At 65.0% G+C, this 11,210-nt stretch overlaps 1 protein-coding gene across 3 annotated transcripts; it reads right to left on the bottom strand.

Moving 5' to 3' along the window:
• On the bottom strand, nucleotides 1-10,751 carry FGFR4 (fibroblast growth factor receptor 4). Of its 3 annotated transcripts, none has more exons than XM_075998421.1 (18): nucleotides 10,618-10,751; nucleotides 8,476-8,681; nucleotides 7,553-7,816; nucleotides 7,391-7,459; nucleotides 7,096-7,262; nucleotides 6,396-6,519; nucleotides 5,309-5,499; nucleotides 5,041-5,179; nucleotides 4,547-4,737; nucleotides 4,326-4,471; nucleotides 4,106-4,227; nucleotides 2,800-2,910; nucleotides 2,530-2,720; nucleotides 2,083-2,205; nucleotides 1,918-1,988; nucleotides 1,515-1,652; nucleotides 794-899; nucleotides 1-710 (listed from the first exon to the last, which is right to left on the bottom strand). In XM_075998421.1, the coding sequence occupies exons 2-18, from the start codon at nucleotides 8,564-8,566 to the stop codon at nucleotides 564-566; spliced, it is 2,391 nt and encodes a 796-aa protein (XP_075854536.1). In that variant the 5' UTR covers nucleotides 8,567-8,681; nucleotides 10,618-10,751; the 3' UTR covers nucleotides 1-563. The 3 variants fall into 3 exon arrangements, with proteins under 3 accessions (XP_075854536.1, XP_075854539.1, XP_075854537.1); XM_075998424.1 differs by lacking the exon at nucleotides 10,618-10,751 and adding an exon at nucleotides 10,102-10,284; XM_075998422.1 differs by lacking the exon at nucleotides 10,618-10,751 and adding an exon at nucleotides 10,110-10,284.
• Nucleotides 10,752-11,210: the final 459 nt, after the last annotated feature.

Below are 11,210 nucleotides of genomic sequence, written 5' to 3'. Positions count from 1 at the left end.
TTTATTTCAAAAAAATAATTTATAAGAGGCCATTTGCTCCTGTGTTTTTGGCAGACTTCTAGCCTCTCTGGGACACAGGGGGACAATGCTCCTCCCACCAAGGTGCTGGGACAAGCTGCAGCGGGGCTGGGGAGGCTTGGGGAATGGGGTTCAGAGGCCCCAAACCTCGCAACTGGTGTTGGGAAGCATGGAGGTTTAGGGTTAGGAGAGCAGCTCTGCAGCCAGGCCCAGCCAGACCCCCCAGATGGGGACAAGTGCCAGGGCCCAGGAGGCCAAGCACAGCCCCAACACTCAGGCCATTAGGACAATGGCACCATAACGCCAGGGGCAGGGTCCTGAGATCGGGGTTGAGCTCCGAGTTGGGAACCCAAGGCCAGGCCGAGAAGCCCTAACTAGGAACCCAGGACCAAGGGTGGGCCTCCTCAAAGCAGAGCCGGAGGTCTGGCGCAGCACCCTGCGGTCAGGGGCCTGGGGCTGCCCAGGTCAAGCACTGTGCCAGGTTGTGGCCGAGTCCGGAGGCTCAAGGCCACCAGCCTACCTGCCCACACAGCCCTGCGCCCTTCTCACGTCTGCGCCCCGGGGAAGGGGAAGGGGCTGGGCCCCAGCGGCAAGGGGTCGTGGCTGAAGACAGAGTCGCTGGAGGAGCAGGTGCTGCTGGCGTCCCCACCAGAAGGGGAGCAGGGGCCAAAGGTCAGGCGGAAGTCGAGGTACTGCAGTGGGGAGCAGGCGGTCAGGCCAGGGGACGCCCAGAGGGGAACAGGCAGGGAGGGCAGGGGACAGCGGGGAGCAGTACCTCCTCAGAGACGGCCAGCAGGACCTTGTCCAGAGCCTCCACCAGCTGCTTGAACGTGGGTCTCTGGGAGGGTGCGGCGTGCCAGCACTCACGCATCAGCCCGTACCTGGGACAGGTGGGGGTCACAGGAGCCTCAGGCCTGGGGGCAGGGGAGGACTATGGGGTCCCTGGGGGGCTTTGATGGGTGGGGCCATCCAGTGGGAGCCAGGCCAGGACTCCCCACTGAAGAGGAGGAGGAGGAGGAGAAGGGAGGAGGAACAGTAGGAGGAAGAGGAGGAGGAAGAGAGGAGGAGGAAGAGGAGGAGTAGGAAGAGGAGGAGGAGGAAGAGGAAGAGGAGGAGGAGGAGGAGGAGGAAGAGGAGGAGGAGGAGGAGGAGGAAGAGGAGGAGGAGGAGGAGGAGGAGGAGGAGGAGGAAGAGGAGGAGGAAGAGGAGGAGGAAGAGGAGGAGGAGGAGGAGGAGGAGGAAGAGGGGGAGGAGGAGGAGGAAGAGGGGGAGGAGGAGGAGGAAGAGGGGGAGGAGGAGGAGGAAGAGGGGGAGGAGGAGGAGGAAGAGGAGGAGGAGGAAGAGGAGGAGGAGGAGGAGGAGGAGGAGGAGGAGGAGGAGGAAGAGGAGGAGGAGGAGGAAGAGTTCGTGCTGCCCTTGAAGTCAGGGTCAAACCCTGAGGCCAAGGCCAGGGTGGAGGACGAAGACTGGAAGGTGGGGTGTGGGTGAGGCCTCACAGCTCCGGGGGGCAGTGCGGGGGCCGGTCCATCCGATGTCCCTCCCGCAGCAGTGAGAACAGCTCCTCCACCGGGATGCCAGGGTACGGGGAGCCCCCGAGGGTGAAGATCTCCCACAGCAGGATCCCAAAAGACCACCTGGAGGTGGGACCAGGGCTCAGCAGGGCGCGGTTTCTCTGCCCCGGCCCCTACTCCTGGGGGGGCCAGGACTGGGGACGCTGCGGGCATGACCCTCTACCTCGGGAGGAGGGGGTCGCGCCCCACTCGGGGCCCAGGCCTGACCGTGAAGACAATGTGAGTGCACAAGTGCAAGGGCCATGTGACTTCGGCCAGTGCCTTGCCTTCTTGTTGGGCAGGACACTGACCACTGCAGACACCCGGGGTCCCAGCCCCCAGGACTCACACGTCACTCTGGTGCGTGTACACGCGGTCAAACAGCGCCTCGGGGGCCATCCACTTGACGGGCAGGCGGCCCTGCGGGGGGAGGGGGCTAGCGCTGAGCCCGGCAGGTCCCAGGGCCCCTCCAGGCCCAGCCCCCCAACACCCGGTTGCGCCCAGCCCCCCTCACATTGCTGGTTTTCTTGTAGTAGTCGATGTGGTGGACGCCTCGGGCCAGCCCGAAGTCGGCGATCTTCATCACGCTGTCCTCGGTCACCAGCACGTTGCGGGCGGCCAGGTCCCGGTGGATGCACTGGGGGCAGGACAGGGGACGGAGGGGGCTCGGCTTTGTCAGGACCTGGTCATGGCTGGGAGCTGCACTCACCACCCCGTGGTGAGCCCCGGGGGGAGGGATCATCCACCCGTTCTACAGCCGAGGAAGCCGAGGTTCAGAAAGGGGAAATGCCCTCTTCTTTTGCATCACCTCTTCCCTTGCCTGCTCTATGGGTTCGAAAATGGGGACATGCAGTGGCAGCTGCACAGGACTTGGGGACATTTAGGGTATTGCAAAGGGGGAAGGGAGGGAGAAACTGGGACATTTGGAGAAAGCAAGAGCGGTTCGGAGCATTGCCCGCACCTTCCGAGACTCCAGGTACTGCATGCCTCGGGCCACCTGATAGGCGCAGGAGACCAGGGCCGGGAAGGAGAGCGGCCCCTCGCTGCTCCGAGGGCCATCGGGGCTGAGGTCCGGGCCCGGGGGGCGCCGGGCGCGCAGGAACTCCCGCAGGTTGCCCTTGGCAGCGCACTCCACGATCACGTACAGGGGCCCTGCGGGGTGGGTCGGGAGGGTGCTGAAGCCCCAGCTCCGCACCCCGGCAGCCCGTGCGCCACCTGCGCCCCGCCCCACCTTCCTGGGTGCAGACACCCAGCAGGTTGATGATGTTCTTGTGCCGGCCGATCAGCTTCATCACCTCCATCTCAGAGACGAGGTCAGCCAAGTCCTTGTCCGAGGCGTTATCTGCAAGGGCGACGGCAGCTGGGGTCAGGACGCTGCAACTACACACACACACACACAGACACAGACACACACAGACTCACACAGACAGACAGACAGACAGACACACACACAGACACATACACACACACGAGGCTTCGGGTAGGGGACAGGACAGGTGGCACCGCACCAGGCACCAGATTGGTCTGGGGTTGGATCCCTGCTGAGCTGTGTGACCTTGAAAAAGTCTCCTAGCCTCTCTGAACCTCAGGATCACCTTATGTGAAAGGGAACAGCGGACTCCCCATCTCACACAGCAGCTTCAAGGATGCAACTAGATTAGGATCTAAGAGGAGGAGGCCTCCAGTGGGCAGGCCCAGGACGGGGGAGCCAGGGGAAGAGCTCTGAGCAGGAGGAAGCTGCGTCTGAATGGGGTGACAGCTCCTGGGGGCGGGAAACAGGCTGGCTCCCTGGGGTCTGTCTGACCAGGCCTGGGAATTAAGGGAGCCACCAGCAGGGTGCCGCTAGGGGTGGTGGGAAGAAGTCTGCTCTGGCTCGGCGCCTGGGGCTGACCTGTGGCCCTGGGCCAAGCACACAACACCCCCCACACCAACGCAGATTTCTTAACCCTGCTCCCAGCAAGTGCCAGGTGGCCCCAGCTGTGCAGAGAGGAGGGAGGGAGCAGGACAGTGGCTGGGCCATTCTTGCAGAGGGGACTGGGGGACAGCAGCCCGGGGTCCCGATGGGCAGGGCCCAGGTGTGCCTGCCCCAGCATCTTGGGGCTGTGGCTTGGGGCCTGGCACCGAGTTAAGCAGAAGGGCTGTTCTCCTAGCGTGGCAGGCACAGCGGGGCAGACTGGGCAAGGGCGGGAGGCCGAGGCATGTTTGGGGATAATTGGGGGGGGGATGAGGCAGACTAACCCAGACCAGACCGGCAGGGGATCAATCCCGTCGCCCCTCTGGTTAAGATTCATTGAACCCCAACTATGCTCCAGCTATGCACTCTCCAGGAACCTTGGGCTGGAGCTAGTGACTATTATTTACCCAATGTGACACAAGGGGAAACTGAGGCTCAGAAGTGACTTTGCCAGGGTCACTAGCAGAGTTGGACTGCAGGCCTAAGGGTGGGATCCCACAGCCTCCTCTGGCCCAGCGCTCGCCGGGCGGCACCAGGGGCCCCTCTGTTAGTCCCTGCATCCCTCCCCGGCTGCCACGTTCACCCTTGAGCATCTTGACGGCCACGGTGCTGGCCTGGTCGGGCCGGGCGGGGTCCATGCCGAAGGCCTCCGCGCGCACAACCTGCCCGAAGCAGCCCTCGCCTAGGGGCTTCCCAAGCACCAGCCTGCAGGTGAGGACGAGGTCAGAAAGGCGCTGGCCCGGGGCGTCACTCCTGCTGGGAGCCTGTCCCCCACCCCCCGCACCCCCAGCCCCCAGCGGTACCTGTCCCGGGGGAACTCCCACAGCGGGTCCAGAGGCAGGTCCAGACTCACGAGGCTGGCGAGCAGGGGGGGGCCGCTGGAGGACAGACGGACGCCGCGCACCAGGGAGGAGCTGGACTTGCCCGAGGAGCCTGACTCCAGGGAGAACTGCAAAGGCGGGAGGCTCGGCTCTGCCTGCTGTAGTCAGGCTGGGACTGGGGGGGTGGGGGACGGGCACAGTACCTGCCGGGCCAGAGGGAAGCGGGACAATTTCTGCACGGCGGCGGGCTGGCGCGGGTACCGGCCGTGGAGCGCCTGCCCTCGGTACAGCCCAGCCAGCAGCAGGAGCACCACGAAGGCCAGGGAGCCCGACGCGTACAGGATGACGTCCGTGTACCGAGCCTCGGCCGCCGCCGTCCACGTGAGGTCCTCCTCTGCCCCGCAGACGGACGGCACGGACACACCGACCGGTCAGCGGCCAGGATGGCCAGCCCCGCTCCCTCCACCTCCGGCCCTCCCGGCCCCCAACGCGCTCGGAGAAAGCCACAGCTCTGCAGTCACGCCCGTGGGCACGGCAGCGCCCCACGGACAGGTGCAGAAGCAAACGCACAGAGCATGCCCCCACATCCCAAGCCAGACCCCACAGAGCAAGGGACACTGTGCGCCCCAGGGGCCCCAGCCCGCTGCGGGGCCGGCGTGTGGGATCCCGCAGCCGCCCGGCCCACGCCAGGGCCCACCTGGCAGCACCGTGAGCCAGGCCGACTGGTAGGAGAGGCCGATGGAGTTGCCCGCCAGGCAGGTGTACTCGCCGGCGTCCTCCGCGGACACGTTCCGCAGGTACAGGACCTCCACCTCCGAGCTGTTGATGTCTGCGGTCTGGGCAGGGAGGGGGGACGCACGCTAAGGGAGCACAGAGCCTGGGGCCACAAGGTAGCCAGGGGGGGCAGCTGGGGACCCCTTCTCCCCCAGGCAGGCGGGCGGGGGAAGGGCACGACAGGGCCACACCTTCAGGACCTGCACGTAGGGGAAGCCGTCGGCGCCCAGGCTGCTGCCGTTGATGACGACGTGCTTCAGCCACTGGATGTGGGGCTGCGCGTCGCTGTACACCTTGCACAGCAGCTCCACGTCGCTGCCCGCCACGGCCGTGGTGTTGGCCGGGAGCCCTGCTTGCAGGATGGGCCGGTGCGGGGACCGCTCTGGGGGCCAGGCCAGGCTGTCAGCGCTCAGCGGTGGCGCCCACAGAGGCGTCCTGCTCACCTGCCCCCAGCCTCGCCCCAGCCCAAGGGAGGGGCCTTCCTGACGGACACCTCAGACTCCGTCTGGCTCCCGCTTATTCTGCTTAAACCTTCCACGCTGCCCTGTTACTTCCGGGGCAAGGAGCACCCCCTCTCAGCCTGGCATTCAAAACACTCCATGGGGCCGGGTGCTGCGGCTCACGCCTGTCATCCTGGCACTCTGGGAGGCCGAGGCCGGAGGATTGGCGGGCGGATTGCTCGAGGTCAGGAGTTCGAAACCAGCCTGAGCAAGAGCGAGACCCCGTCTCTACTATAAATACAAAGAAATTAATTGCCTAACTAATATATATAGAAAAAATTAGCCGGGCATGGTGGTGCATGCCTGTAGTCCCGGCTACTTGGGAGGCTGAGGCAGGAGGATCGCTTGAGCCCAGGAGTTTTGAGGTTGCTGTGAGCGAGGCTGACGCCACAGCACTCACTCTAGCCTGGGCAACAAAGTGAGCTCTGTCTCAAAAAAACAAAAAAAACCAAAACACTCCATGGCCTGGCTCCCCCATAAATGCCACACCCCAGGGACGTGCCTCCCCACGAAGGCAGGGCACTCTTTATCCTCAGGACCTCAACTCAGCCTGTGCCCTGTGTCCGGATGCCTTCCTCCTCCTCCTCTGGGCAGACCCCGGCTCCTCCGGGCCCATGCTGACCCCTGCGCTTTCCTCCGACCCTCCTGGTCACTCGGAACTTCCCGACTCATCTAAGACTGAGTCCATCCTGCCTGCCAGACCAGGCCCTGTCAGAGGGCACGACCGAGCCAAGACGGGTCAGGTCCCCGCCCCACGGCCTCCCTGCCCATCGCTCACCCAGCACGTCCAGCAGGTAGCTGTAGCGGATGCTGCCCAGAGCGTTCTCCACGAGGCAGGTGTACGTGCCCCGGTCCGAGGGCACCACGCTCTCCATCACCAGGCTCCAGTGCTGGTGGCGCAGCTGGGGGCAGGGGAAGGGGCCACGTGGGACCACCAGACCATGTCCAGCCGGGGGCCCGGCACGTGAGGCTAGATCCTGCCCGGGGGGCTCTTCTTACGCTCTCTAGACCCTGGGGGGGGGTGAGGCCAAGGCGGGGGGCCACGCACAAAGGAGAAGGCTCCAAAAAGTCCCTGAGCCCTGGGTTTGAGTCTTTCTGGCCCTGCGTCTCCCAGCTGGGCCGCCCTGAGCCGGTCATCACCCCCGAGTCTCAGCTTCCTCGTTACAGCGGGGCACTGACCCTGCAGGCTCTCGCCGTGAGAACGGGATGCTAAGGCTTAGCAATACCAACCGATCGGTGATGTTTTCCTATTTTATAAATGGAATTGCCAAGGCTGAGAAGCTAAGGCGCTTGCCAGGGAGGGACAGAATGGGAACTTGAGCCAGAGCCGCCCAAGTCCACAGTGCACGCTCCTTCTGGGCACACACAGCTGCCTTCCTCGGCAGACTGGTTGCAGGTGGGCTCAACGTATAGGTGTGAAGGGACGGGTGAGGGGACGAAGAACGGGGAGCAGACGGTCCTGAAACCCAGAGACTCACCCGGATGCCTCCAATGCGATTCTCTCCATGAAAGGCCTGTCCGTCTTTGAGCCAGCGGATGGTGGGCGCGGGGTTACCTGCAGCTGGGCAGCGGAACTTGACGGTGTTCCCGGCAGGCACCGCGTGTAGTTTCTTCTCCATGCGCTGGGGGTGTGTCCAGTAGGGTGCTGGAGGAGAGGGTGGGAAGGGAGTACGTACAGCTCCCAGGATGACCACCTGTTCCCACATGTCTCTTCCGGTTCATCAGTGACCAGGTGGGTCATGGGGACAGGAGTCCTTGAGACCTCATACTGACCTTGCTGGGGGTAAGTGTGCCCATTTTGGGTTTTGGGGTCCTCATCATCATTGCTGGAGGTCAAGGAGTCTAGGTCAGGACAGAGGGCAGTGGCGCCTGAGGTCCAAGATGGGGAGGTCTCTCTCCCCAGGCATCCTATAACCCCCTGCCAGACTCTCTTACCATCTACAACCAAGGTGAGGTTGTGCAGGACAATCATGGAGCCTCGTGCCAGGCAGAGGTAGTGGCCAGCATCCTCAGGTAGGAAGCTGGCAATCTCCAGGCGGCCCCTCCAGCCCCGTACCCGGCCGGCAGGTGCCAGGCGACTGCCCTCCTTGTACCAGTGGCCACCACGCTCAGCCCGCCCACAGCACAGCCGCACAGGCTGCCCGAGGGCCACAGTCAGCTCCTGCTCTTGCTGTTCCAAGCTGGGAGCCAGGCAGGGCTCTGCGGGTAGAAGGCGCAGGTCAGCGAGCTCTGCAGCAGCCTCCGAGGCAGCCTCTGCACACGGAGAGCATGCTGCACACACGGGGCACGGGCACCTCGAGACACATGCTAGGCAAGCCGCTGCTCCTCGATGAATGCACAGCTACATGCTGCAGATGCTACACGCAGGGCAAATGCCACATTCTTAGAGCATGTCACACACACAGTACCGAGTGCACGTGCCATTGCCCAAGACACACACACACACACACACACATGCTACATACAGGTGCCACATACAGGGCACGCACCACACGCCTCTGGGGCACGTCTCACTCATAGTGCAAATACCACGTATGCTGCCTGGACCTCCCGAGTCACACTCCCAGTGAACAGAGCACACACACCCGACACGCAGCCGCACGGCCAGGGGGCTCACCACCAGCTCTGCGCCCAGCTCAGGGCCTGGGCCTTGCAAGGCCAGTGCTCTTTCGCAGACACAGACACAGATGGATGCTGCCGGGAGCCGCACACCGATCGGGCCTCAACTGTCGGCCCCTGCCCTGCTGCCACCTTCTCAAGGTCTGGGCGGGATCCTTTCCAGCTCTGCTCAGACAGCAGCCCCTCCTGCTGCCCGCTCTTCCCACCCCTGCCGCCCTCTCCCACCTGAGAGGCCATACCCAGCTCCGCTTCCTCAGAGGCCTCAAGGGACAGGGCTGGAGCCCCAGGCACAACCAGGAGGACCCCCGGCAGGGCCAGCAGCAGCCACATCGCCTTCCTGCAGCTCTCGGGGACCGGGCTGGACTTCCCACCGACCGCCTTCCTAAGACAGGGAGGGCAAGAGCTCCTGCTACGTGCGCCCCTCCGCTGGTGCTCTTCCCTTACTCTGCAGAGGAGGAGACAGAGACAGGCAGTGGTAAGCGGACTTGTCCGGGTCCCCGGCCAGGCAGCGGCGGGGCAGAGACTGGAACCAGCTCTGCTGTTGCCAGAGTCCAAGGCCTCCCCACAGTAGGTTGTGCAAGGGGGCTGGGCTGGGCCGGGCTTCCTGCTCTCCATGGGTCCTGCTGAGACCCTGGCACAATTTCACAGAAAGAGCAGTTTTGGGATTCTTTTCTTGGGGGGAGGCAGAGAAGGGAGACGTATCTTCTGCTCACTCTTGGCACACATAATTTATTTTTTGCTGAGTAAATGAATTTATTGCTGAAGAGCCCAAAAAAAAAAAATAGTGAAGCATAATACAAGGCCAAACTTCAGCATCTGGATGTTATCTGGCCTGACCCCGGCCCTTATGGCACCGCTGACATTTCCAGGAGCCAGGCGCCCACAACAACAAGACAGCCCTTCCTCGGCAAGTAGGAAGCTCTTCCTCATTCGGAACTGGAACTGCATTCCCCAGCTACCTCTGCTATCTGTGCCCCTACGACTCCATCTGAGGCGACACAGGGCTTTGCAAAGAATGCAGACTCTTAAGTATGAGACAGAGCTAGTTCAAATCCTGACTCTCACCAACCTGCGAATCCCTCTGCCCCTCTCTGGGCTACTACTCTCCTCACAGGGCTGCTTTGGTTCAGGGCTGCCCCGGCCAGGTGTGATACACACACACGCCCCCAGCCGGTTACCCTCTTCCAAATGCCACCGGCGATGTCTCTGTCCCTCAGAATGGAACACTCAGAACTGAGCCTCAGGCGGGGCAGAGGGACAGGGGGCCAGTGTAGTCCCAGGGCCTACTGGCTGTTACCTGGGGTTGTGTAACAGCCAGGTGGCACTGGTGTCTCTGGAACGACCCTGCCTGGGAAGCCCACCGTACCCCTCTCCTCAGCCACGCCACCCCACTTCCAGTCCATCCAGCCTCCCCGGCCCCCACCAGGAAGGTCATGGTCATCTCTTGCTTGGGCCTTTGCAAACATCTCCCTGAGCTCTTCAGCCTCCACCCCCCAGTGGGACCGTGTCACCCCCAGCCTTCCTTAATGGCTGCCTGTGTCCAGCAGGATCCAGTCCACACTGTCTCTCCAGCCTCCTAGGCCTCCCTTTCTGCCCTGGCCAATCTCTTTGGTCACCCTGTCTGCCCCTTCAGGAGCCACTGGCTTTCAAAACTGGGCACACGTGCTCTTGCCCGTACCTCTGTACCCCTCAATCCTCTCCTCCACTTGGCTCGGATAGATACCACTGTCTCTGAGCCCACCCCAGTTGCCAAGTTCCGTTGACCTCTTCTCTATCTCCCCTGCTCTGCAGGGAGGGTGGCTCTTCGGGGACACAGCAGGGTGGGGAGACCCAGGGTTCCGTTCCCACCCTCCGGCTGCCCTGACCTCACAACCTCAGAGTCCTTAGTCGGATCACCCGTGGCGGCGACCGCTAAAGAGACCACCCGGCACGTGGGGCTGAAGGGCCTGGCTCTGGCATCAGACAGTCCCGGGTGCCCCTCCAGCCTCCTGCTCGCACGCGCGCGCGGGAGGGCGCTGGGCAAGGGACTGCCCGTCTCGGGGCCTCCGCTCCCCGGTCTCGACGCCGGTGCGCAGGCTGCTCAGCACGAGCGCGCTCTGCCTCCCCCACCCTGCAGGGTCGGCCCGGGAGGTGCGAGTCCCCCGGGGCAGCCGCGCAGGCCGCCGGCCCGCCCCCGCCGCGGTGGGCAATGAGTAACCAGCTCCGCGGCCAGGGTGCTCTTTGGACGGAGCCGGACAAAAGGCCCTGTGTGCGCTGCGGGTTACTGATTTACCGCCCCCGCCCCCGCCGCCCGGCGGACGCCCAGCGGACGCCCGGGTCCCCAGGGTCGCGAGCGGCAGCCCGGAGCCCCGTCGCCGCTGGGAGCGCAGCCTGGGACTCACCTCCAGCCTGGGCGGCTCTGCTCCCGGCACAGCGTCCCGGCTCGCCCGGCCCCGCGGCCGCCCGGCCCCCAGCCCCAGCCGGCCACCACGGGGTCCCGCCGCGCCCCGCGGGCTCCGCAGACTCGGCCCCAGCGCTCCTCCGCCCGCGGCGGCAGAGCCACGAAAGTGCCCGCGCCCGCGGCGTGGCCCGCGGGCGGCCAGCTCCCGCCCCGCCCACCTCGGGCCAGCCACGCCCACCTTGGATAAGCCCCGCCCCTCGGTCCAGCCCCGCCCACCTCGGGCCCAGCCCCGCCCACCTCGGGCGCAACCACGCCCACCTCTGGACAGCCCGGCCCACCTCGGGCTCCGCCCCGCCCCTCGGTCCCCGCCCCGCCCACCTCGGGCCCAGCCCGGCCCCCTCGGTCCCCGCCCCGCCCACCTCGGGCCCAGCCCGGCCCCCTCGGGCCCAGCCCCGCCCACCTCGGGCCCAGCCCCGCCAGGACCATGCACCCGAGGGGGCGTGGCCAGGGCCGCCCAGAGCCCCGCCCCCGAGGAGCCCCGCCCTTGGACCAGCGACACGCCCCTCGGGCCCGCCCCTTTCGCCCCACCCAGGC

This window comes from Microcebus murinus, chromosome 28, assembly GCF_040939455.1.
Source record: "Microcebus murinus isolate Inina chromosome 28, M.murinus_Inina_mat1.0, whole genome shotgun sequence".
NCBI lineage: Eukaryota > Metazoa > Chordata > Mammalia > Primates > Cheirogaleidae > Microcebus > Microcebus murinus.
This window is presented reverse-complemented; position numbering and strand designations above follow the sequence as displayed.

Coding starts and splice junctions, on each gene's coding strand:
- FGFR4 (XM_075998421.1), bottom strand. CDS start 8,566: ATGTGGCTGCTGCTGGCCCTGCCGGGGGTCCTCCTGGTTGTGCCTGGG. Junction 7,817..8,475: donor CTCTGAGGAAGCGGAGCTGG/GTATGGCCTCTC, acceptor TTCTACCCGCAG/AGCCCTGCCTGGCTCCCAGC. Junction 2,206..2,529: donor AGTACCTGGAGTCTCGGAAG/GTGCGGGCAATG, acceptor TCCTGCCCCCAG/TGCATCCACCGGGACCTGGC.